We start from the raw sequence: 26682 nt of genomic DNA, 5'->3' as shown, positions 1-26682 counted from the left end.
GACAATGTGAAGTGGCCTAGGGTAGTTCTCACAGCGTCCCACCTTGTGTTCCAAGATCACACAGCATTCGGTCAGCTGTGACCAAACCTGGGCCAAGTGAACTAAGCGATACACATGGTCACAGGGTGCCAGCACAGAGCTGCTCCATTATAGGAGACAGCTTAGATATTTTAGGAGACAGACGGCTGTGTGTCTGAACTAGTGAGCCAAGGGCTAGTGGAAACAAGCTAAGGCTGGAGAAGCGGTCAGGAATCAAATCATCTCAGGCTTCGGGGTGTGGTACAGATCATGAATCTCATTCAAAATTTGATGGGTGGCATTGTAGGCTCATCAGGTGTAACAAGTGTACACTCTTGTGGGGGATGTCGATAATGGGGGAAGCTGCACACATGTGAGGGCAGGGGGTATATGAGAGATCTCTTTGGCCTTTCTCCCGATTTTGGTGTAAACCTAAAAGTGCTCTGTACGATCTTTTTTTAAAAGTGGCTAGAAACAGAATTCTGCCACATAGAAGAAACAAACGTACCATTACAAACAGGGTGGAATATTGTAACCGCATGGAACAAAGGAGTAGCATGTTAGTGCACATTTTTTAAAGGAGCAGCTCTGGAGAATGGATGAAGTGGAGTACGAACAGTGCTGAAGGCTCAGGAAGCCACTGCACACGGCACAGCCCAAGGCACGGTGGCTCAAGAAGCTGAGAAGTGGAGATGGCCTGACATGCACCGATTTGATTTTCTTTCTTGGAAATGGTTTTTACATTTTTAAAGAGTGGTAACACACACACAGATTATGCAACAGAAAGTGCATTTGACCTGAAACACCTAGAATATTTACTATCTGGCTCTTACAAAAAACAAGTTCGCCAGTCCCTAAGTTTAAACAGAAGTGCCAACAAAGTGAGTTACTCTCTCTGTCCATGGCCATGGACTGCACAAGCTATATTGTAAAGACAGACTACTACTGACCTACAAGGGGTCTAGAGGGAGCACAAGTTATACCACAGAAAGTATATGCTCCACAGACAATGATCAAGGGTATCATTTAAAAGCATTACTCTAAAGACAAATTATGTCTTAGGCTGCTTTGGTCCAGCGAGGAGTGACATGACAAGTGTGGTCCTAGAGGGTAAAGTAAATGCATTCATTCATCAAGTATTTATCCGTTCTAGTTCCAAGGACTGTGGCTTGTTATATGTTTTACTTTAACAGCACAGGGAAAATGAGGAACAAATGTTTGAGGGGAAGGACGATATGCCATTTTCAGTTACTCATCTAACAGTATGGCTTTTTAAATAACAGCCTGTAATCCATGACTGTAATTAATGACTCAGTTTCTATAGCCGTTTTGAGACTAAATATAACCCCCCCAAAAAAGGAAATTTTCAATGACTAAAGAGCTAGAGGCCTTCTTATGTAACCACAAACCCATACTTTCACACAAATTACTAACACAAAAGCAAGTCAGCATCAGTTACATCACTGCAAATGAAACAGAATTACAAAAAATAATTTTATTTTTAATTTTCAAAAGTAAAAACTGCATAACACTTTTAATAAATTTTTACAGAACTTAGTTGATGTCTAGTTAACCTCGTACAGCATTAATGTTTTCTTTACACTGCAAGAATAGTCACTGCATTTTTTTTTTTTTACCATTTAACTCTGGCTCAAAGATAATAAATAAAAATAATGTATAATCCATCAGTGTGTATGAATTCCATATCACATTTTCCCTATTTTATAAGGAAAGAAAATAGGTTTACTGTTTCAGAAGGTTAGTGAAATATTATTACTAAAATTACTACAGCAATTTCGCTATCATTACTGCTCAAGAAGTACCCACAGGACCCTTTCATAAAATAGGTTGCTGTCCACGCCCCAAAATGTGAGATTAGGTGATCCTACGTAAACATGAGGAAAAGAATTAAAATATGTTTATCCTTATTCATATTGCTCTTTCCTGCCCAAGATATTTGGATAAAATCGATCTTAAAGATCACTATTTAATTTTATTTCACTATATCTATTTAGCAATTTAATGTAAATAAAAAGCAACAATCATTTAAAAATTATATAACATCATTTTTTTAAGCTGGAAATGGAATTCTCACCATGTAAAAGGAGCTAAATAGCAAATTCTTATATCTAGACTACTATTATTATTTTAATCCTCACCACAGGACTTCTTTTTCCATTGATTTTTAGATAGAGTAGAAGGGAGGGAGGAGAAAGAGAGAGAGAGAGAGACAGACACCGATTGGTTGCCTTCCGCATGACCCCAACCGAGGTCCATGCCCTTGACCGGAATCTTCAGTCCAGAGGCCGACACTCTAACTGCAGAGCCAAACCGGCCAGGGCTCAGGACAATTATTTACCATAATAAATTTAAGTATATGAGGCTCTCAAATTATTTATTTTCAACTCAAGTAAAAGACAATTGGGCCACTGAAGTCATTTCCTCATCTGAGTCACTTGATTCATCATTTAGTTGTAATTCCCCTAAATCTTTGTCCACCGGTGTCATAGTTTTCTTCTTGCACTTCTTGGGAAGTGCATCATTAGCACACATTTTTCTCATTTTAATGTTTGGCAATTTCTTCAGATCAAAATCCCATTCCCTATGCAAAACAAAAAGTATAACGGGTTGGCAGGGTGTGGGGCGGTGAAACAGGAAAAAGTCAATATTCAAAACTCAGAAAGTAGCAGAACAAAATCTATAAATTTACAGCAGATGCAAATGCACTACAGACAAACAATATAAATGTGTCAGAGAGAATCCCATATATTCAAAACTCCCGAAGCAATACAGGAAAACGTCACACAGAAGTTAAAGGAGGCTCCGTTCCATTCTTTCCTCCTCCCCAACATCAACATTCGTCAATCAGGCTCTACTGCAGCAGGAATCTTAAAAGTAGAAACTACATCATACCCGGCAAATCTCCAAAATGCATAGTCAGAAAAGTTTTTCTTTTCACACACAGTGGTAAGTCACTGTAGTAAATTTCAGTAATCAAACTTTTATGGTTATAATAAAAAACTTAGTTTTTTAACCTCAGCATTTACTGTGACAATCCTATGTTCATTTACTTAAGAAGCAGATTGTTTTGAGAACTGAACTTCAGCCATACTAGTAAATATGTCTATGCTAAATTCTTCTCTTTTCTGACCTTCTTTGGGAGATTCAGAACATACTTGTTTTAGAAATAAAAGAGCACATTTATATGTCTAATTAATTAATATTAGAGGCAAAAAAAAAATTAAGGTATAAAAAGAATCTTAAGTTCTATGTATCTAAATAATAAATACATATACATGACTTAAAAAAGTAAACTAGCCCTGGCCAGTTTGGCTCAGCGGTTAGAGCGTCGGCCTGCGGTCCGGAGAGACCCGGGTTCGGTTCCCGCTAAGGGCACGTACTTCGGTTGCAGTTTGTCCCCGGCCCTGGTTGGTCGTGCGGGTGGCAGCCACTCGATGTGTCCCTTCACATCGATGTTTCTCTCTCTCTCTCTCCCTTCCTCTCTCTCCCTCCCACTCTATCTGTACAAAAAATGGAAAAATATCCTTGGGTGAGGATAAAAAAAAAAAAAAAGTAAACTACTTCTCCCGACCAATGTGGCTCAGTGGTTGAGCATCGACCCATGCACCAAGAGTGGCTGGTTCAATTCCTAGTCAGGGCACATGCCCAGGTTGTGAGCCAAATCCCCAGTGGGGGGCATGCAGGAGGCGGCCAATCAATGTTCTTTCTCGTCGATGTTTCCATTTTCCTCTCCCTCTCCCTCTCCCTTCCTTTCTCTCTAAAATCAATAAGAAAAAAAAAAAAAAAGATTCACTTAAAAAAAAAAAAAAAAAAGTAAACTACTTCTTAAATATGATCCATGAATTTTATTAGAGCCAATATTTTGTAAGTATGAAATAATATGTTTTCTATGAATTCATAAGTATAGAAATATACAATGAGCTTAAAGGTATCAAAGAATATGAGTGACTTAATTTACCTAATTTCAATGAACATAAAATTTCAGACCTTTCAACACGGACTAGCTAAGATCAAAATAGTGAATAAGAATCATTTTTTTAGCCCTGGCCAGTTTGGCTCAGCTGTTGGAGCGTTGGCCTGCGGACCAGAGTCCTGGGTTCAGTTCCCGCTAGAGGCACGTACCAAAAAAAATAATCATTTTTTAAAGACAAAGAAACCACGTTTGAAAAAAACTGAAATCCTCTTCAGTGGTCTCACTCGTCAGAGAGTACCATGAGAGACCACCGGGCCTGGGTCTGGATGACTCAGCCCTTTCCTCGGTGTCACTTCCACGAACCAACTTCTCCAAAGAGGGTGCTGCAAACAGTCTGGGATGGGACTCGGAGCCATCAAATCTGTTGCTGTTATTATTTCTTTTTAAAAAGTGAGAACTGGGGCCCTGGCCGGTTTGGCTCAGCGGTTAGAGCGTTGGCCTGTGGTCCAGAGAGACCCGGGTTCGGTTCCCGCTAAGGGCATGTACCTTGGTTGCAGTTTATCCCCGGCCCTGGTTGGTCGTGCGGGTGGCAGCCACTCGATGTGTTCCTTTCGCATCGATGTTTCCCTCTCTCTCTCTCTTCCTCTCTCTCCCTCCCACTCTGTCTGTACAAAAAATGGAAAAATGTCCTCGGGTGAGGATAAAAAAAAAAAAAAAAAGTGCGAACTGGGGAGGAATAGTGAGATCAGTTTCTTTTAAGTACTATAATATTTTTAAATATTTTGAAAATAAAATAAAAACCTCATGTTATTAGTATTGCAGTGTGTATCTGGTATTTCAAATAAACACAACTTAGGAAAATTCTACTTTGATGAAAGAGAAAAGGTTAAAAAAAAACCTTGATTTTCTGTCAACTCTGATGTCTAGACTCAAAAGAGAAGACATTGTATGTCTCGTGTATTTTATACGCTGTTATAAGGGACAATGAAAGTGACAGACTCACCTAAAAGTTTTCAGATTACTTGCATTTAAAATATCTGGAATCTCTAGGGGGAAAAAATTATATCCATTAGGCAACGTTTTCTAAATTACAAGAGTTTATATTTTCCTCATTTATTATCTTAGATGCAACAATTAATAATTGACAAACAGCAAGAACATCCAAAGCAAAACAAACTTTCAAAGCACTGTTCTATATGAAAAGTTTTGCAAAAATAAGAGTTTAAGAAGGTAATTTAAGAACCTTATTGAATAAAGAATTCTAGCATAGACTCTGTAGAAGAAAAAAAACCTATAGTAGTTCCCCCCTATCTGCAATTTCACTTTCCAAAGTTTCAGTCATCTGAGGTTAACCACAATTCAAAATTATTAAATGGGAAATTCCAGAAATAAACAATTCACAAGTTTTAAATTGCGAGCCATTCTGAGTAGTTTGATGACATCTCACAATGTGCCCCTCTGTCCCACCTGGGACGTGAACCATTCTTTTGTTCAGTGTATCCGTCTACCTGCCAGATGGCCACCTGGTAGTCATCCCAGTTATCGGATCTGCTGTTGTGGTATCACAGTGCTTGTGCTCAAGTTAACCCTATTTTACTTAATAACAGTCCAAAAGCACAAGTGGTGATGCTGGCAATTCAGAAATGCCAAAGAGAAGCTATAAAGGGTTTCCCTTAAATGAAAAGGTGAGTACAGCATATCTAGAAGATTATGTCGCCAGACCATCTGATTTTTAAAGACAAGCCTGAAATCCACATTTTTCATGTGAAATCACCAGATTTTTTAATACTGACAATAAATAAGCCAATCAAATACCATTTGTGGGCTGGGTGTAGGCTTTGGGTTGTTACCTGCCTGTGGGTTTTGCAAGCCCTAAGTACCTTCTCCTTTTAAGTGCTTTTCTTCAGTGTTGGAAAACTACTAACACACTTGTCTTTAGAAATGGTAAGAAGTGCTACAATGCTCAGAATGAATGTTTGATTTCTATATTTCTCAAGAATGACTGCAACAAGAATAGCTTTGTTCTGTAAGAATTACAAAGATGACAAGGACATAGTACCCAATACCTTCTAAAGAAACTCAGATGTAGCTGGAGACGGGCACATAGTAACTGTAACAAGGCATGTGCCAGAGGTGAGGGGAAGACCTGACTCTCACAGTAGAAAGATATGATGGCAATGGCACAGTGGACAGTTTGGGGGAATGCAGAAAAGAACGAATTACAAAATGATTCCATATACTCACAAAAGAAAGAAAATCAAACTAAACTAAACATAAAAATTAACCTTTGAAATTAACTACAAATCTGATTTGCTATGTACTTTAAGAGTAAAAGACAATCGCAGAGAACACACCAAGGCCATATCCCTCATACTGCTGTCGCTCCCGCTCCACCGTCTGTTTGATGACTGTCTCCCGGGAACAGTGCCGCCTTCCCTGCCTGTCTTTGATGCTGTTATGTAATTCAATCTGCTCCAGCTCACTGCTGAATCGATTTAAATACCTGAAAAATAAGAAAATAATCTGAATTACAAAGTCTGTATATTTGACTTATGTTATTTCATTTAAAATACAATTCTCAGCCTATGCCTGTCCTTTGAATTTTTATATTCCTCTGAGTTCAGGTCCTCAGTCCTCATTTTCTGGATAAATGAACCATTCTCAAAATTTTAGCAACCAAATCACTGCCTGCTGTTAAATTATGTTAAACACCAGATGCTCACATTCAACCCCCTCCTGAACGTCTCCGTTTGGAAGTCCTGTAGAGGCTTCACACATCAAAACTGAACTCGACCTCACCCCTGTCCCCACCCATCCCCCACAACTTGCTCCGTCTCTTTGGCTCCCTATCTCAGGAACAGTTCCACCAGTCATCCAATTGCCCAAATAAGGAATAAGTGTCCTCCTTCACTCCTCTCCCTCCCTTTTATGCCACATCTAAGTTTTCACTAAAGATGGAGACTTCTGCCTTCAGATCTCTGAAACCCTTCACTTCTCTTCACCATGCTGCTACTAACCGAGCGAGGCTCCCACCAGCTCTTGCCTGCAGTGTCTCATCAGCCTCTCACTGCCTCCTTGCCAAAGCCATGTCCCCTCAGGTCATTATCCTCATTCTCACTCCTGTGACCTTTCTAAAGTTTAAATATAAATATGATCATCTCAGGTGCTTGCTGTAAAAGTCTCCCATGGCTCTGAATGTCCTTTGATAAAGTCCAAACTCTTACAATGATATCTGAGGTCTTTCATGAGTTGATTGTCACTTATCATAGCTGTCACAATCCCTCCTTGAATCTGCCATTTCGGTCATATTAGATGTCTGGCAGATCATTATATACGGCTCTCTCACCTCTGGGCCTTTTAGATATTAGTCTCTGCCTAAAGGCTCTTCAACTGCCTTACCTCAATCTGCTGACCCCTAGCCTTCAGCTGTCACTTCAGATGATATATCCCCAGGAAGCCTTTACCAATCCCAAGAAATTGGATTAACTACCACTATGAGGTACAGAAAGGTTACAACTTGCTAAAGTGAAGAAGTTAGGAAATAAATCAAAGTCTTTTTGATAACAAAGCCCATTTGCTTTTCTATAAATCCAGAACAGAACTGTCTCTTAAAGAACCAGATTGAAAAATTTCTTTTTATGACCCTTTACTCATAACATGCCCAGTGTTTACCTTTCAATTAATTCACAAGCATCTTTCTTTGAATATCCTCCTTTTTTGGGATCAAGATGATTTTGAAACCACTGCAGTTTTTCACCTATAACAACAAGTCCCAAGATAAACACCACAGTCATCCTTTAAGCAAAGAGGTATTTATTATAAATTTCAATGTTAACCTCCTTATAACAAAAACTGTTTCAATGATAAATATAAAGCTTTGTGTATTTCAAAGCTGATTAAGCCACTCTGTAAGAAATTAAATTGTCACATTTTAGACTGGAGAAGAGACAGGAGTGAGAGGGATGCTTTTTGTTAAAATTTCGTATCCAATAAAGATGCAAATATTTTAGAAAAAGAATACTTTAGCCCTGGCCGGTTTGGCTCAGCGGTTAGAGCGTCGGCCTGCGGTCCGGAGAGACCCGGGTTCGGTTCCCGCTAAGGGCACGTACCTCGGTTGCAGTTTGTCCCTAGCCCTGGTTGGGTCGTGTGGGTGGCAACCACTTGATGTGTCGCTTTCACGTCGATGTTTCTCTCTCTCTCTCTCTCTCACTCTATCTGAACAAAATACCGAAAAATGTCCTCGGGTGAGGATAAAAAAAAAAAGAAAGAAAAAGAATACTTTAATAGTACATGAAGTTTTAAGCATGTATTTAAAAAGCAAAGGATAGCCCTGGCCGGTTTTGCTCAGTGGTTAGAGCGTCGGCCTGCGGTCCAGAAAGACCCGGGTTCGGTTCCCGCTAAGGGCCTGTACCTCGGTTGCAGTTTGTCCCGGGCCCTGGTTGGTCGTGCAGGTGGCAGCCACTCGATGTGTCCCTTTCACATCGATGTTTCTCTCTCTCTCTCTCTCTCCCTCTCCCTCCCACTCAATCTGAACAAAAAATGGAAAAAAAATGTCCTCAGGTGAGGATAAAAAAATAAATAAAATAAAATAAAAAGCAAAGGATAGAACTTGTCTAAAATAATAAAATGAAAACATCAGGTTAATGATGAAATGGTATCTGCTGAACATTTGATAAGCAACAAGCACTAAGTCAAGAGCTTCATAATCCTATAATCAGTACAATTATTATTCCCACTTACAAATGAGAAAGTTTAAGCAACTGTTCAGGGCCTCAGAGTTAGCAAATACATTAAGTGTACAAGATCTGCCACACACAAAGAGCCAACAGACCACATTCTTGAGTAAATCAGACCACCAGGGTCACTTGCAGTGAGATTTCTCAAAATTAGAGATGAAGAAAAGGCCCTACCCCAGATTCTGACAAGCCACTGAGAAATATACTCCATTAAGTGGATGAAGTGAGATAAGGGTTCAAATACCTTTAATTTTAGTAATAAAGCCTAATAGTCATTATTTTGAAATTTCAGACTTATCAGTAAAAATTTACTACCAATAGATTTGCCCCCCTCCCCTGAAAAAAGAGATTATGATACTAAGATATAGACTGAGTATTTTGGAAATAGTACATATGAATTGCTACTTCCAAAATACTTAGGCCATAATTCTAATGGTTAGAGACCTAGAATTAAACTTTAGCTATAGAAAAATAGATAGATAGATAGATGATTATAAACCAAACAATTCCTAAAAAGATGAGCCACATTTTATTAACACTGCTCTAAGAGTTTAATGATTGGTTTTGTTTTGTTTTAATCAAGTCTGGTAAAGAAAATTCATTTAGATAAAAATGGTATTTCAGCCCTGGCCAGTTTGGCTCAGCAGTTAGAGCGTTGGCCAGTGGACCCTGCAGGTTTGATTCCCAGTCAAGGACACGTGTCTGGGTTGCAGGTTCGACCCTCATCCCAGTTGGGTCATGTGGGAGGTAACCAATTGATGTCTCTCTCTCACATTGATCTCTCTCTCTGTCCCCTTCCCTACACCCTTGCTCCCTCCCACTCTATCTAAAAATCAATGGAAAAATACTCTCGAGGGAGGATTTTTAAAAAAGGTATTTCACTAGGAAAGTCAGTAGAAAAATAGGTATAAGAACTTCACCATACTCTAGCCCAAATGTCAAATAAGTAAATCCATTTACCAATAAGATTGAGCCGCAATGCCTTTTCATTCTTCAACCTTGGAAGAAAAGGCACAAATGTGTTAGAAAATTTCCAAAGCATGTTTTAAAATCTGTCAAAACAACAAAATAAAAAACAACCTAAAGAACCTTAATTCAAAGATCATTCTTTCATACATATGAAATTAATTTTGTTAATATAGAAGCACTGAACATCATGTTTCTTTTTTAAATCACTGGAACAAAATGTTATTAGAAAATTTTTCTTAGCTCTTCAATGACTAAAGGATACCTATAGAACAATTTGTTTTGAAAACACAGATGAGAGCTTGAGTGGATTATGAATGCTGAGGTGGGTTTTGTAATATGCAAAATACTGTGCACAACAAAAGAGTAATGACATAATACTGTCCAGAAGACTGAGTGCTCCCACCAAGACCAAATGCATCACTGTCGCTTTTAAACTTCGACAAGAACGGAACAGAATGTTTATTTTTTATAAATTTGAAAAAAAGAAGAAAACCTCATTTATTCTCAGAAAACAGTCTAGGCAATATATGCCTCCTTTTGTTGATATTCTAAATACTAATTCCTTCAGAAGAGATCTTTGCATAGCTGGTGTTTGCCATACTACATGCCACCCACTAAGACCATACTGTCTCTACCCTAATAGAGCTGGTCGGATTTACTCTCCTACTTTAAACAACTGGAAAACTGGAGAATAAAGTGAAGCCTCTTGTATAAAAAAATTTTAGCCAATGAATAGAGGAAAATATTAACAAATAATTAACAAAAGACTTACATTTGGAATATACAAACAGTTCTTCCTATTTAATGATAAACAACCCAATATTAAAAAAGCACAAAAGGTTTTAACAGATTCTTTCATCAAATCAAAAACATACAAACGACCAATAAACACATAAAAAGATACTTAACATTGTTAGCCATCAGGATTACTAAGTGTGCAAATTAAAACCACACTGAAATACTACTTCTACTGGATAATATTTTTTAAAAATCTAATAAATAATACAATGTGTTTGAGAAAATATGGAGGAAACGTAACACATACACTGGTGGTTAAAATCTAAATGGTATGATCATTCTGCTTAAGGCAATTTCTTACATACTTAAACATTACACCTATCATATGACCATCAATTCCTATAAACTTAATTTCTTATAAATTTAATTTCTTATATTCTTAAACATACATCTACTGTAAGACCCAGCGATGCCAATTCTAGGAACTAAAAGAAAAATGAAGATGTATGTCCACACAAATATTATACATGAATACTCATGGCAGCTTTATTTATAATAGCAGGAGATGGCAAATTTTTTATTAAATGGACAGATAGTAAAATGTTAGGTTCTGTGGACCATGTGGTCAATCTCCATGGCAACTACTCACCTCTGCCATTGTAGCCTGAAAGCAGTCACAAACAACGCAAAAGGAATGGGCACAGCTAATTTCCACTAAAACTTTTTATATAGAAATGAGGGCTGGGTCTTTAGTTTGCAAACCTTGGTTATAGCCAAAAAACTCTTAAACAATAAAAATGACCATTAGCTGGTAAATGGATAAACAAACTGCATATCCATACAATGGAATACTATTCAGTAACAGAAGAGAAATAACATGGATACATTTCACAAACATGCTGATATGTGATATAACATGGATAAATTTCACAAACATTATGCTAAGTGGAAAAAGTTGACACAAAATATTACATACAATATAATTTCTTAGAAAAGAAATCTCATCTATCAAAATGAAGAGCAAATCAGTGGTTGCCTAAGGCTGAGGTGAAGAGGGGGGTTGACTGAGAAGAGATGCAGAGAATATTTTGGGAGGAGGAAAATGCACTATATATCGATCATGGGGTTACATCAGTTTGTTATCAAAACTGCAGATCTGTACACTTAAAATATGTCTATTTTATACCTCAAAGTTGATTTTTTAAAAATAAAGAATACTTCATAACAAGGTAGAGAATGACTTTGAGAATTCATTCCTTTCAAATAAGCCTGAAGGGAAGAATCTAGTTAGAAGTCAAGTTGAATGAACTGAACGAGGGCCTGAACTAGAGGGGTATGAGTTGGGACAAAGAAAAGTAGAGAGATAATGAATTTAACTCTCAAAAGTCGTTGTTTCCTAGATTCTTACCCATAATGCTTAGTTTCCCTTTGTTAGTTTTTCATACTAAGTCATTTTCCCTCGGTATCTAGAAATCCTTACTACGTAACCTGCAGGACAAGATATAACAGTACATAGCCACAAAATGTTGCTATGCTGGGAAATCCTAAAATAAAATTAAAATCATGATATAGAATAGCCATTTGCTGCTATTGTAAATTGAGCATTGCTTGAATGTGCTAGTCTTCACATCATACTTATTTCTTTTAATATAAACACAAGCAGTATTTCATATAGTTATAAATTAGAGCATTCAAATACTGAAGATGAAGAACATGTCTGAACTCCTACTCTGTTGCTATACACGCCTGCAGAATCTTGAGGTAATCAGAGGCTATCATAAGAGTCAGTCTGATCAACCCAGCGGGTCTGGTTTTGTACTCACTACCACTCATCCAAGGCACTGCACCCTAAGAGATATCCTCCCAGATCCCTGACCCCTCTCTTTCTCCCTATAAACAAACCTTAGGAAGTGGTACAAAGAGTTCTGGATACTCCAAGCTGCCTGGCTACCTTAGTTCCTTAGAAAACCAAGTGTAGGCAGATAGGAAAAGGTGATATCTTAAAATGGTTCCCACTGTTTCTGGCCTCTTCATATTCATGTCCTCACTCTCCGTCCCATAATACTTTTTAGTTTGTCTTCACTGCACTCATCACAACCCATTCAAATTTATGTGTTTTAGGTAAGCTCTGTAAGAGCTGAATTCTTGTTCACTACTTTACCTTCAGTGCACAGAACATATTTATTAAAGGAAGAAGAGGAATACTGATAAAAAAGAAATGTGTAAACGGGCTTTTCACCAACATACAATACAAATAATGCAAAGACACTTACTTTTCCTTTTTTTCTTGTTTATGGGCCTCCCTCGTAATCTGAGCTGCTTTTCTACTATATGGATGGATGACCTTTTTTTCCCGTCCTGCACTTTTCCCCTTTAGTGCTTTAGGCTAAAATGTAGGAAAATACATGACACAGGTAAGTGATATCTGTCAAAAACATTTCTTCAGAAATAAATGTTAAAAACAGTAACAAAACAGAAATACTTTGAGCCAGAAACACTATACCAGGAATGCAGAGATAAGCCAGACCTGTATAATTCAAAGTCTTTGTTTCCATGGTCATAACAGAAATGATACATTCAGAACTATTCTCCATGATGTAAAAACATAAAGAAAGGAACGGAAGGGGTCAATGAAACCAGCTCTTCTACTGTCCCATCTTCAAAGTAGGAACAGAGAATGCAGTTAGTGAGGATTCACAATTGGAAATTTGTTACAGCTAAGAAAGTTAAGGGGGGCAGAAAGAACAGGATGTTAGTGGGAGCTTGATTGGAGAAGTTGTACATGGAACAGAGTGAGTAGAGAATCAACCAAAATCAAAGTTGGGCTCATAAGACAATAGGAACAGAGAAAATAATAGAAGCCATCTCAAAATAGGCACGCCCAGAAGGAGACAAAGTGTTTTCTCGCAAGCCTTATGCAGGTAACTAGACCATAATTCACTCAGTTCTCCAAACTAGACATTTCAGTAAGTCTTTATTCCTATATAACTCTGTATCTTATCACACCTATTATTATTTAGAAATTAGGGTTGGCTTCCTATAATAGAAGCCAATATAATAATGGCTTAACCCATATAAAATTTAGTTCTCTCATGTAAAAAGTAGGAGCTGGAGGCTCTGCTCTACAAAGGCCTCAGATCCAGGCTCCTTCCATGTTGTTATCTACTATCCATGGACTATAACCTTATACACACACACACACACACACACACACACACACACACAATTTCAAGATGCTTAAATACCAAGTCTAAACTCTAGCCAGTGAGAAGCAGAAAAGAAAATCAGAAGGCATACCCCTTTCCTTAAGAGCAAGATCTGGGAAGTGGCAGAGTCTTCTGCTTGCATCCCACTGACCAAAACTTAATCAGAGTTGTACGTAGGAGAGCGGCAAATAAAATCTTTATTCTCAGAAAAAGTAAATTACTACAGAAGAAAAAGAGTATATTAGGGAACACCTAGCAGTCTCTAACACATCTAATACTCAAAAGGTCAAGTGTTTCTAGAATCTTCTCTTCAAAATATATATTATCATTGCCTTAATTCAGCTTCATGACCTTTCATGATTAGGATGGCCTTTAGGTTCTCACTGCTAGCCTTTTTTCCATGGAAGTCAGAGCTTATTTTTCTACAACACTAACTCACTCTACTAGCTCACAGTTAGGTCCTAAGTCCTTAAAGTGGAAAACAAATCTACCTCCAACCTACTTCTCCAGCATTATCTCTCTTCCTTCAAAATACCCATCATCCATTCTTACTGAACTTCCCACCATTTCCGGAACACACTTGGCTGTTTCGTAACTTCTTGAGACTGTACTTGTTAACTCTACCTGAAAAATCTTTTTCTTTGCTTGTCCTTTAATAAGACGAAGCCCATAGTCACTTCCTTTGTAAAACTCTCCAGGCAGAACTAACTAAAAGGACCACCAGTTCCTGCCCTAAGAAGTTTGCTCAGTGGTTAGAGCATCAGCCTGCAGACCAAAGGGTCGAAGGTTCAGTTCTCAGTCCAGGGCATGTACCTGGGTTGCAGGTTTGATCCCAGACCCAGTGAGGGTTGTGCAGGAGGCAATCAGTCCATGTGTCTCTCTCACATTGATGTTTCTCTCTCCCCCCCTCCCTTCCACTCTATCTAATAAAATCAATGGAAAAATGTCCTCAGGTGAGAACTAAGGGGAAAAAAAGGACCACCAGTTTCTCATTCACACATGTATTCATTCCTTCAATAAATATTTACTAAAATATTCGACAAAGATTTTCTGCTCACTTTTTGATAAATCTGACCAGAAAAGATAGCTCCAAGTGCTATCTTAGTGAAGAACTGAGGCCCTCAATCCAATAGTCCAAGAAGCACTGAATGTACCAAGAACCATGTGAGTGAGCGGGGAAGTGGATCCTCCTCAGTTATGCTTTGGGGTTAAACCAAAGCCTCAGATTATACCTTGATTGTAACCTTATAAGAAACCTTGAGGCAAAAACCTGGTAAACCTTGCCTGATCCCTAACCCACAGAAACTGCAAGATAATGTTATTGTTTTAAGCCATTAAATTTTGGGATAGCTTGTTACACAGAAAGTGATCAACTAATTCAAGACCAAAAAACAACAACAATACCAACAAAAGCAAAGGTGCACTCTTTAAAAAGATATCTTTGTTTCATATCTTAACAAATAAAGTAAGTCACAAAAACGCAAAAAAAAAAAAGCTCTCTGAAGCTGCTAAAAACCTAACAACTAAAGTTAGAGATATGTAACTCTGTTTCAGCAATATGTTCAAGTCCATAAAAATGTCCTTTAAAGATTTAAAAACTTCCTTTAGGACAAGAAATACTTTGATATCCTTATAAGAAAATGTCATTACAGCTTTAGATCTCAGTTAAAGAACCTCCGAGATTTAGTACAAAGAAGGTACAAAGAAACTGAACTTGTATTCTGACTCAACTGTAGTTTATGATTCCTAATAATAATTTATGCATAAAAAGGCTGCCTCAAGGCAGGATATGTATATTTAATAAGGCACAAAAATATGTACAATAAGACATCAAATTTCAAAACATTTTCCTATTTTTCAGTATATCACAATTTTAAAAAACCAAACAAAATGCTTAAACAGGGAAAAACTGAAGTAAAACCCTATCAATAAAATGTTAATCTATTAAGTAGTCTATTCAAACTAAGTACAGTATCTCTTAACCAAAAAACAAGTAATCTCTACTAGCCAAGGTTTCTCCAAATTAATTTTGTAGAGCATCTGATGAGTCATGAATAGTACAGAACATAAACATATAACAAAACTAGGAAAGAGTTTAAAATGCATTTTCTAGGAAAGATTAACATATTATGTTTTAAAAAGTACCAAATTTAACTTTCAAAGCATAGCAAAAATACAATTTCTTTTCACAGGCATAACTAGTAGATTGTTCTGAACAGCTGTAACTACTTTGAAAAGTTTCTGGCACAGAAATATTCTAGTCAGAAAACTTGTATTGAAAGTATCCCTTTCCTACAATCTTTAGTGATTACTTCAGAAAACTCATTCTAAACTATTCTTTGAATTCAGAATTGAGAGATACAGAAGAAAACATAGTTTACTCAAAAAAAAAAACAAAAACAAAAACCAAAAAAAAAACACATAGCAACAGAGAGCAGTATTTCAGGGGCAATATGCTCCAAATATTCCTATTAAAATAAAAAACAACAAAAAGAAACAGTGGTAGAATGGTGGTTGTCAGGGAAGTGTTGGAGGAAATGGGTGAAGGTGGTCAATGGGTACAAACTTCCAGTTATAAGATGAGTCAATTCTGGGCATTTAGGTACAGCATGGTGACTATAGTTAAAAATATTGTATTGTATACTTGGAAGTTACTAAGAAAGTAAATCTTAAAAGTTCTCACAAAAGGAAAAAAAAAAAGGTAATGTGAAATAGGGGATTTCTAACTAAGCTTATTGTGGCAATAATTTCACAATATATATGGTATGACAAATCATCACGTTGTATATCTTAAACTTACACAATGTTATATATCAATTATATCTCAATACAGCTGAAAAACAAACAAAAAAACAAGATGCTTAAGCTGACTTGCTGTTACAGCTCACATTTATAGGTGTGAAACCAACAGCACACAATTTTTGTCATTAAGAAATATGTAAGTAGTCAATTACAATTAACGCCCACAGTAATCAAGGGAGGACAACGGCACATATTTAATGGTTTATAATCTAAACAAGTAGGTAAGTACATTTAAACTCTACAATAATGGGCTTATACCAAAAAAAAAAAAAAAAAGGAATATACCTGTGAGTGCCTAAGTAGCCTAACACACATCAAACTTAAAAGCACTGAAACCTTTTTTTAAATGCAGAATAAAAAGAGTTGGGTAGGATTCTTCATGTTAGTTAAATTTTGAAATAAGGAAAAGGTATGAACTTGTGAACTCCGCTCCTCTATCCATCTCTAGGAAAGATCCACAATAAATGAAAATAAATGAACAAAAAACAAAAGTGGACAACCACAAGCTGTACTGTTACTACTGACTACTATTACTAAAGTTAATTAAAAACTAACATTTACTAAATACCAGACATCAGGATAATTGGTTTACATCTAATTTTCACAATTCTCCAAGGCAGGCACTATGGTTACCCCAATTTAACAGGAAGGACAACCAAGAGAGGTTGAGTAATTTCACCAAGATCATAATTTAGCAAAGATACAGGTGCCAAACTCAGTTCTCTGGGATGCCATAGCCCACATACTGAGATGTATTGAACAAAGTTTAAAGTGACTGATATAAAAGTCTAGATCAGCAGTTCTGAACCTGTGGGTCACGACCCTTTCACAGGGGTCACCTAAGACACCGCTCCTCTATCCATCTCCAGGCGGGTCCACCTACATACAGCATGAGGAACTGTATTAAAGGGTTGCAGCATTAGGAAGGTTGAGAACCACTGGTCTAGAGAGAAAACTTCCAAACTGAGTTGAAATTCAAGACAGAATATAGCATAGACTCAGGAGATATACAAAAAAAAACAAAAGGGCAGGGAATGTGCCAACAAGAAGAGATTTATATGCCACTCTTTTGATTCTTACAAGGCAATATACTCCTATTATACAGCCTGACAAAAGTTAAGTTCTGATAGTCAAGGACTGCAGAATGCCAGTAACCCCCTGAATCACTCACACACAATCACATTAGTAGTGTTTTAACGTTCCCCTCTAAAAAAGGAAAGCCTATAAAAGAAAATTATAAGGGATTGGAAATAGCACTAGTGATAAAAACTTAATCTACCCAAACTTGTATAAAATCTAAAGCAAAAAAGACTGTAGACAGACATGAAAGACAAAAATAGCCACACAATAAAAAGAAACAAAAGGATCAGAGAAAAGAGGAAAAAGACATTGTAGCCAGAGTATCCTAACTTTTCATGTTTTTATTAAAAAACTAGTTGAAAAGCAAATATTCACAAAACATGTTCCTATTCAAGAATTATTCTCAAGAACGTAGTAAGTGAAAAAAAGCAAGAAACAAGAAATTGTTTTGGAATGCAAACATAATTGGTAACTACGTATAAAGAAAAGCAAGGGAGCCCTGGCCAGTTTGGCTCAGCAGCTAGAGGCTGAGCCTGCAGACCAGAGAGACCTGGGTTTTGTTCCGCTAAGGCACCTACCTCTGTTGCAGTTTGTACCTGATACCGGTTTGGGTCATGTGGGTGGCAGCCAGTCCATGTATCTCTCCCCCTCCCTCCCACTTTATCTGAAGATAAATGCAAAAATGTCCTTGGGTGAGGATTAAAAAAAAAAGAAAAGAAAAGAAAGGAATTATAAATACAGAATTTGGATCTGAGGGGTTCCGGAGGTCCAAGAAAGTGAACACAGAGGCTTTCAAAAGCTATGTTGTTTTATTTTTTTAACTGGATAATGGATAAACAGTCCTTTACACTACTAATTTTTATATTTAAGTGTTTTATAAATACTCTCTCATCTCAGTTTTTAATAAAAAGTTTCAGTGCCTTAGCGGGAACAGGGAGCGTGAAGGCATGTTTGGGGCGGGAGGGGGTCACTGGAGGGCAGTGAACGGACGCGGAGGAAGAGGCGGCAGAGCCCACGGACGAGAGGGGGCGGGGTGCACAGGGGTACGAAGCGGCATTTTTACTAGTTTTACCGAATAGCAAGAAAATGTCCAGGTGCGCACTTTACCCCACGGGGCAGTGGCCGGGAAGAATTTAAGCAGGAGAAAGGCGAGGAGGGGCAAGGAGCCCACGCACTTCAGAACCCAGAACCCTCCTCCCGGCTGCCCGCCCTGCATCCCTCCAGCCCTGTGTACCCCGAGGATAATCACTTCGCATCCTCCTCTCAGCATCCCAGGGCGGTCCCCTTCCTCCCCCATCGGTAGCCTTCCAGGGAGCCAAGAGGGTTCCCAGGAGCGGGACGGGGCCCACCATGGTGACGTCCTCGCGGGCCCAGGGGCTCTGCGCTCCACGCCCGGGCAGCCTCGCCGACGGCAGTACCAGCGGCTCACACACCAACTCCCGGGCGAACCACGCGGGTCTGGAGCAGCCGGGGCGGCCGACCGGAAGGGGAGGGGCGAGTACGTTTCTCTAAAACGTCCGGGGAAACCGAGACCCGGTCCTTTTCGCCCGCGTTGGACTCCGCCGCCCTATCGCAGCCGGCAGCCTCCCTGCGAGCTCACGAAGCGCGCCGGGCGGGTGCGTGGGGCCGGTGCGTGAACTGGGCCCCGCGCCGAGCGCGACACGCGGTTTGAGCCGGGCTCGCCGCCGCCGGGACGCGGATACTGGCATCAGTCCGGGTGCACAGCCCAGGGCCACGAGGCGCTCCTGGGGGCACGTGCCTGCAGAGGCGGCCCACGCCCGGACGGCTGCTCACCAGTGACTAAGGGAGTCCCCAGCCCTCCCCAGGCCAGCACCGCGCGGCCGGTCACTGCTGTAGACTGTTTCCTGTGCTCCAAACAAATACACAGGGGTGTGTGTGTGTGTGTGTGTGTGTAATGGTTAAGTATGTGTTAACATTAGATATTGCTACCATAAGAACACATGCTTAATTTCTAGGGTAACCATTAAAAGAATAGAAACAGTGTGTGTAACTTTGAAAAGGATACAAACAAGTGGAGAAAATTAATGGAATTTAAACACACACACACACAAAGCAAGAAATGAGGAAAAAGAAAACAGGATAGCGAAGATAGAAAACAAAAACAGGGTTTTAGATTTAAATCCATACTACAGTAATTGTGGATTAAGTATCCTAGTTAAAATATTAACACATCATACTGGATTTAAAACATACAACTATATCCTGCTTATGAGACATCTAAAATATAAGGAAACAATCTAAAAATCGAAGCTGGAATAGGTATGCTAAGCAAATTCTAATGAAAAGAATGTTAGTAGAGATATATTAATGTTAAACAAAAAAGACAAAGTGAAGATGTATTTGGTAGACAGAAAAGATTACTTCATAAAGAGAAAATTTTCTGTTTTAAATATATGTTTTTAGTAATATAGCTCCAAATATGTAATGGGAACACTGATAAAATTTCAAGAAGTAGAAAAACCAACTGCCTTGGTGGGCAATTACCTTTTTTGTAGTAATTAATAGAAGAAAAAACCTGATAAAACATTTTAAAGGATTTAAAGGACAATCACAATACAACTTGACCTAACAGGTCTATGGTCTATTTAGAATACTGCTTCCAGTGCTTGAAAGAATATATTCCCTACCTCACCACCACCAAGAAACCTTATATAATAATCTTACTTGCCTTGGCCAGTTTGGCTCAGCAGTTAGAGCGTCAGCCTGCGGTCCAGAGAGCCCAGTTCGGGTCCCGCTAAGGGAACGTACCTCGGTTGCAGTTTGTTCCTGGCCCTGGTTGGGTCGTGTGGGTGGCAACCACTCCATGTGTCTCTTCCACATTGATGTTTCTCTCTCTCTCTCTTTCTCTCTCTCTCTCCCCCTCCCACTCTATCTGAACAAAAAATGGAAAAATGTCCTCAAGTGAGGATTAAAAAAAAAAAGAATCTTACTCTCACTGGCTCCATACTCGGCCTACTAAACTAACCAAATTCAGAACATTAAAGAAAACATCAAAGAAAAACAATGAACTCAGTATTTGTATCTTTTATAAAATTTTATTTTAATAAAACAACAGTTAAGATAAAACATAAGTAAACTTAAGTGTTCCCAACCTCTAAATACAATTCACTCTCACAAAGTGAATATATATATATATATTTTTCCACAAATCATTGTAGACCTTCTGAGTAATCATTATGCATGTTATTTTCTCTATTAAAACTAAGTAGAAATTGCACTTACCAATTCCTGCCAATTATATTTTTTCCCTTGAAAGCTATTTTTATTAATTATGCTGATAGGTTTTATTTCTATTTGAAGTACACACTACAAAAATGCTTTTTCATACTATTAGAAAGAAATTAGCCAAAAAATAAAAGTATGACAAAACATTTATTTTTTTAACAGATTTAAAATTAAAGATCAAAACCAGCAGCTTGAAGATATGTTTTATGTTTATTTTTTCCCAACAAAGTCTTCAGAAATTTTTCAGTTGTAAGTGCCTTTAGGTGGGCTTATATTCTCCAGTTTTTTTGTTTGTTTTTTGTTTTTGTTTTTTTATCCTCACCCGAGGACATTTTTCCATTTTTTGTTCAGGTAGAGTAGGAGGGGGAGAGAGGAACAGAGAGAGAGAGAAACATCGACGTGAAGGGACACATCGAGTGGTCGCCACCCGCACGACTGACCAGAGCCGTGGACAAACTGCAACCGAGGTACATGCCCTTAGCGGGAACCGAACCCGGGTCTCTCCGGACCGCAGGCCGACACTCTAACCGCTGAGCCAAACCGACCAGGGCATATTCTCCAGTTTTTTACAGGTCCCTCCAGCTCTCTTATATGATATCTGGCATTCATATACTCACGGTACCTCCCTAGCCTGGTAGGCACTTGAGTTTGCCGATCCCTACTTTGTGTGGCTAAACCGAGAATAACAAAGAATAGTTTCTTCCTATTTGCAGAAAACTTTTGATTATTTTCCAAAATGACCTCTAAAGTGAGTAATGGATTTTTTTCCAAGATAACTAAATGTTTAGCATGTTGATTTAAAAATGTTTGGCTGGCCTTTTGTCAGTGATAGCCTCTTCCCAATAATAGTGAGCTACCTGCTTCCCAATGGAGGGAATAGAATGTAGTATCATGCCGTTGATTTATTTGCTAAGTTATGTTCACAGTAACATTAGGTAATTTTGCATTATCAAATTGTGCATACAGTATACTTATATGGTTCTTTGCAATTGTATATTTGTAAATATAAATGAAAAGACTAAAGTGCTTAAAGGAAATATTATTTTAAAACTATTATATAACTTTCCAGCCCTGGCCAGTTTGGCTCAGCGGTTAGAGCATCGACCTGCGGTCCGGAGAGACCCGGGTTCGGTTCCCGCTAAGGGCACGTACTTCGGTTGCAGTTTGTCCCCGGCCCCGGTTGGTCGTGTGGGTGGCAGCCACTCGATGTGTCCCTTCACGTCGATGTTTCTCTCTCTCTCTCCCTTCCTCTCTCTCCCTCCCACTCTATCTGTACAAAAAGTGGAAAAATATCCTCGGGTGAGGATAAAAAAAAAAACACAAAAACTATTATATAACTTTCCAGACTTCACTTTAAAAAGTATCAGAATACTTTAAAATGTTCTACATATAATTTATAAAATATTTTTTTTTATAGTATGAAAATCCACTGACTCATAGAATGACAGCAGGGAATTTATACTCACTTCTTAGGGTATTAAATATCCAAGACTACATTCTTTTTTTTTTTTTTTTTTTTTTTTATTCAACAAAACTAACCTTTAGTAATGTTAAAGACTTTCTATTTACTACTTTGGGAAATAGTTCTGCAATACTTTAAACGAATGGAAGAATTTGGGAACTTGAAAAGAAATGTTAAGCAGCTCCTGTTTCTCACATCTTTTTTTCACATGAACACTACCTCATATGTCATTTTTAAATTATTATGTTTACTAGTTGTTTGGATTTATTAGAACTATTCTCAGACAAAATAATAGTGAGCCACCTGCTTTCCAGTCAGCCCCTAATAATTTGATATTATGATGCTGTGTTTTATTTCTCCAATTCCCATCATTACTCCTAGTCCAACTCTGGTTTATTTTGATTTTCTTTTTCTTTGTCTAAAAGTATAAGCAGGCCTGGCCACTTTGTCTCAGCAGTTAGAGTGCTGGCCCTCATACCAAAGGGTCTCTGGTTCAATTCTGGTCAAGGGCATGTACCTTGGGCTGCAGGTTCGATCCCTGGCCCTGGTTGGAATCATGCAGTGGGAGACAACCAATCGATGTCTCTCACATTGATGTTTCTCTCTCTCTCCCCTCCCTTCCTCCCTTTCACTCTCTCTAAAAAAAGAAATCAATTAAAAAAATATTCTATGGTGAAGATTAACAAAATAATGATAATAAATAAAATAGACATAACAATATAATAATAAAATAAAAGTATAAGCAAAGGGTACTGAGAGTAATGAATACAAAGATGACCTCTTAAGGACCTTTCTTACTCCAACCTTCCTTCAGCAAGTATTACAATCTAGTTAGTGTCATACCATTATGATTTATTCTACTATGTATCCTTAAAAATAAAAATGACAAAAGCAGTTTAAATAGCAAGTAATATTTAAATTTTTTTTCTGAGATATAATGTAAGAGACATATAAAGAGGAACAAAACCCCCTGAGTTACTTGTTCACAGCCTGATTGAACACTGAAATTGTCTGGGGAGCTTTTTAAATTATCGATGCCCAGACATATCACCCAGAAATTCTGATTTAATTGGTTTGGAGTGCATCCCGGATATAAGATTTTTAAAAACTCCCCAGATAGCTCTAAAGTACAACCAATGCTGAGAACCACTGGTCCATCTGCAGATGACTATCTGTTCTTTGACTACACATTAGAATCAATGCGTGCACTTAAAAGATATAGCTTTCCAGACTCTTCTAGAACTTCAAATTCAATTTGTCTGGGATGGAACCCAGTATTGTTATTGTTTGTTTGGTTGGTTTTTATTTACTTATTTTTACAGTGTCATGATTTTAATGTGAAATCAATGTTGAGAATTATTACTCAAGAATCAAAATGTTTAACATCAATCGCAGCATTGGAGATGATACTGTCATTGTGTTTTGTTTCATTTTGATGACAAGCTATAACCCTTACCCTGCTAGAACTCAATGGCACAAATTTAGTTTTATAACTAAAGTAAGTAAATTAATTGTTTTTAAAATTATTACTTATAGTAACAGTAATAGTATTTTAGGGTATACAGGGAAAATTGCAGTTCTAGATGACCTGCCATTTCATGGTTTTAGATTTGACCTTCTTGTAGTTTTTGGTCAAATCTGTCAATACATTTTTATCTCTAAGTCAGAATTTTCTATTGTTCTCAGACCCTCTGTGTTGGCATAGTGTTGCCATATCGGTTAGATTGAAAGTGACTTTGAATAGCTTCTGCCAATGCTCGGAGTGATGTCTCCAAAAGAATCACAACCTCACGAATACTTTCCTATAATACATAGTTATAAGAATGTCCCCTTTTGAATTTATACCACGGAGAAAAGTATAAGAAATTTAATTATTTTTAGTAATGCCAAACATACAACAAAGTAAATATTTAAAATCCATTCAACTGGGCTTGGGAGGAGATGGTCAGAGACAGGAAAAAAAAAAAAAGAGGTCGAGTCACGTGGCAGATGCAGGGTGCACGGCCAGAGTCTTACAACTAGTCAAGTCTCGCGACAAAGTATGGTGCGCGCGCACCCTCGCCAGTTGCTGAACTGCATACGTCAAGGAGGCGGAGCCAGGACGTAAGAGTCACGTGAGGAAACGGCTGAGGGGCGCGCAGGCAACGTTCGCTCTGCGGGAACCATGGACAGCGCAGCCATGGCCGACGGCGCCAAGCCTGATGCGGACACCGTGCAGGTGCTGCGGGACATGGCCAACCGCCTGCGGATCCATTCCATCAGGGCCACGTGTGCCTCCAGCTCCGGCCACCCCACGTCTTGCTGCAGCGCGGCCGAGATCATGTCCGTCCTCTTCTTCCACACGATGAGGTACAAACAGGCCGACCCAGAACACCCCGACAACGACCGGTTCATCCTCTCCAAGGGCCACGCGGCTCCAGTCCTCTATGCCGCTTGGGCAGAGGTGGGCGACATCAGCGAATCTGACTTGCTGAACTTGAGGAAAATTCACTGTGACTTGGAAGGACATCCCACCCCAAGGCTGTCGTTTGTGGATGTGGCCACCGGATCGCTCGGGCAAGGCTTGGGTGCCGCGTGCGGAATGGCGTACACTGGCAAGTACTTTGACAAGGCCAGCTACCGGGTGTTCTGCCTTATGGGAGACGGCGAGTCCTCGGAAGGCTCCGTCTGGGAGGCCATGGCCTTTGCTTCTCACTACAGTCTGGACAATCTCGTGGCAGTCTTCGACGTGAACCGTTTGGGACAGAGTGGCCCCGCGCCCCTTGAGCACTGCACAGACGTCTATCAAAAACGCTGTGAAGCCTTTGGGTGGAATACTTACTTAGTGGATGGCCATGATGTGGAAGCCTTGTGCCAGGCATTTTGGCAAGCAGCTCAAGTGAAGAACAAGCCCACTGCCATCATTGCAAAGACCTTCAAGGGCCGGGGTATTCCAAACGTCGAAGATGCAGAAAATTGGCATGGAAAGCCAATGCCGAAAGAAAGAGCGGATGCCATCATTAGATTAATTGAGAGTCAGATACAGACCAACAAGAATCTCACACCGAAGCCTCCTGTTGAAGACTCACCTCAAATCAGCATCAAGAATATAAAAATGACCTCTCTGCCTGATTATAAAATTGGTGACAAGATGGCTACTGAGAAAGCATATGGTTTGGCTTTGGCCAAACTGGGCCATGCAAATAAAAGGGTTATTGTTCTGGATGGTGACACAAAGAACTCCACCTTTTCTGAGTTGTTCAAGAAAGAACACCCTGAGCGTTTTATTGAGTGTTTTATCGCTGAACAAAACATGGTAAGTGTGGCACTGGGCTGTGCCACACGTGCTCGAACCATTGCTTTTGTTAGTACCTTCGCTTCCTTTTTCACCCGAGCATTTGATCAGATTCGAATGGGAGCCATATCTCAAACCAATATCAATCTTATTGGTTTCCACTGCGGGGTATCCATTGGGGAAGATGAACCTTCTCAGATGGCCCTGGAGGATCTAGCCATGTTCCGAAGTATTCCCAATTGCACCGTTTTCTATCCAAGTGATGCTACCTCAACAGAGCATGCTGTTTATCTGGCTGCCAATTCCAAAGGGATGTGCTTCATTCGGACCAGCCCATCAGAAACTGCAGTTATTTATACCCCACAAGAAAATTTTGAGATTGGACAGGCCAAGATCATCCGCCACAGTGTCAATGACAAAGTCACAGTAATTGGAGCTGGAGTTACTCTGCATGAAGCCTTAGCAGCTGCTGACCATCTTTCCGAACAAGACATTTTTATCCGCGTCATTGACCCATTTACCATTAAACCCCTGGATGCTGCCACCATCATCTCCAATGCAAAAGCTACAGGTGGTCGGGTTATCACAGTGGAGGATCACTACCAAGAAGGTGGCATTGGAGAAGCTGTATGTGCAGCTGTCTCTGGGGAGCCTGACATCCTTGTCCATCAGCTGGCAGTGTCGGGAGTCCCTCAAAGTGGGAAACCTAGCGAGTTGCTGGATATGTTTGGAATCAGTGCCAGACACATCATAGCGGCTGTGAAATATACTTTAATGGATTAAGAAAGCTGTGTTCTTCAAAAGTCAGTCTGTTGATTTTGGTCTTAAAACCCTGTTAATCTTTATATTGCATTTGTGCTAGATATTACAAAAGCACCATTTATCTCTATATTGTTGTACTTTAAAAAATATTTAATGCTTTTCTTTATTCCTATTTCAGAAATTCAGGTTAACTACTTTCTATTAAACTGTAACTAGATACACAAATATCACTCATTTTTTTAAGTCATTGAAGTAGGTTATGATTTTTAAAATAACAATAGCAAATAAAACAGCTACACCTAATACAGAGTTTTCTGATAAGATTATAAATAACTGACTGGGTTGGAAATCAACATAGAGGTAATAGTTTCTTAAATGTTTGTAATTTCCTTGTAAGAACATGTGAAATTAATTGTAGACTTCAGTGGCCCAGGTTTTGAAGCAAATATGAGCTT

At 38.9% G+C, this 26682-nt stretch overlaps 2 protein-coding genes across 4 annotated transcripts; one reads left to right on the top strand and one right to left on the bottom strand.

Annotated features, from left to right (window-relative positions):
- Nucleotides 1-2393: 2393 nt before the first annotated feature.
- TMA16 (translation machinery associated 16 homolog) lies at nt 2394-18911 on the bottom strand. 2 transcript variants are annotated; one of them, XM_036241040.1, is made up of 7 exons: nt 18833-18911; nt 12669-12781; nt 9649-9686; nt 7625-7709; nt 6307-6455; nt 4956-4998; nt 2394-2620 (listed from the first exon to the last, which is right to left on the bottom strand). In XM_036241040.1, the coding sequence occupies exons 1-7, from the start codon at nt 18833-18835 to the stop codon at nt 2425-2427; spliced, it is 627 nt and encodes a 208-aa protein (XP_036096933.1). In that variant the 5' UTR covers nt 18836-18911; the 3' UTR covers nt 2394-2424. The 2 variants fall into 2 exon arrangements, with proteins under 2 accessions (XP_036096933.1, XP_036096932.1); XM_036241039.1 differs by having other exon boundaries at nt 18733-18836.
- A 5444-nt stretch (nt 18912-24355) lies between these two features.
- On the top strand, nt 24356-26281 carry TKTL2 (transketolase like 2). 2 transcript variants are annotated; one of them, XM_036241314.1, is made up of 2 exons: nt 24368-24594; nt 24709-26248. In XM_036241314.1, exons 1-2 carry the CDS (start codon nt 24371-24373, stop codon nt 26246-26248), a joined length of 1764 nt encoding a protein of 587 aa, XP_036097207.1. In that variant the 5' UTR covers nt 24368-24370. The 2 variants fall into 2 exon arrangements, with proteins under 2 accessions (XP_036097206.1, XP_036097207.1); XM_036241313.1 differs by having other exon boundaries at nt 24356-26281.
- Nucleotides 26282-26682: the final 401 nt, after the last annotated feature.

This window comes from Molossus molossus, unplaced genomic scaffold, assembly GCF_014108415.1.
Source record: "Molossus molossus isolate mMolMol1 unplaced genomic scaffold, mMolMol1.p scaffold_m16_p_4, whole genome shotgun sequence".
Classification (NCBI taxonomy): domain Eukaryota; kingdom Metazoa; phylum Chordata; class Mammalia; order Chiroptera; family Molossidae; genus Molossus; species Molossus molossus.
Note: the sequence above shows the minus strand (reverse complement) of the source record. Positions and strands in the feature narration are given on the sequence as shown.

Bases quoted from the DNA above. Each gene is read 5' to 3' on its own strand.
- TMA16 (XM_036241039.1), bottom strand. From the start codon at position 18,780: ATGGGGGAGGAAGGGGACCGCCCTGGGATGCTGAGAGGAGGATGCGAA. The intron at 9,687-12,668 runs GTAAGTGTCTTT...TTTTCTTCCAAG, and splicing joins AAACAAGAAAAAAAGGAAAA to GTTGAAGAATGAAAAGGCAT. The intron at 7,710-9,648 runs GTAAATGGATTT...TTGTTGTTATAG, and splicing joins ATTGCGGCTCAATCTTATTG to GTGAAAAACTGCAGTGGTTT.
- TKTL2 (XM_036241313.1), top strand. From the start codon at position 24,356: ATGGACAGCGCAGCCATGGCCGACGGCGCCAAGCCTGATGCGGACACC.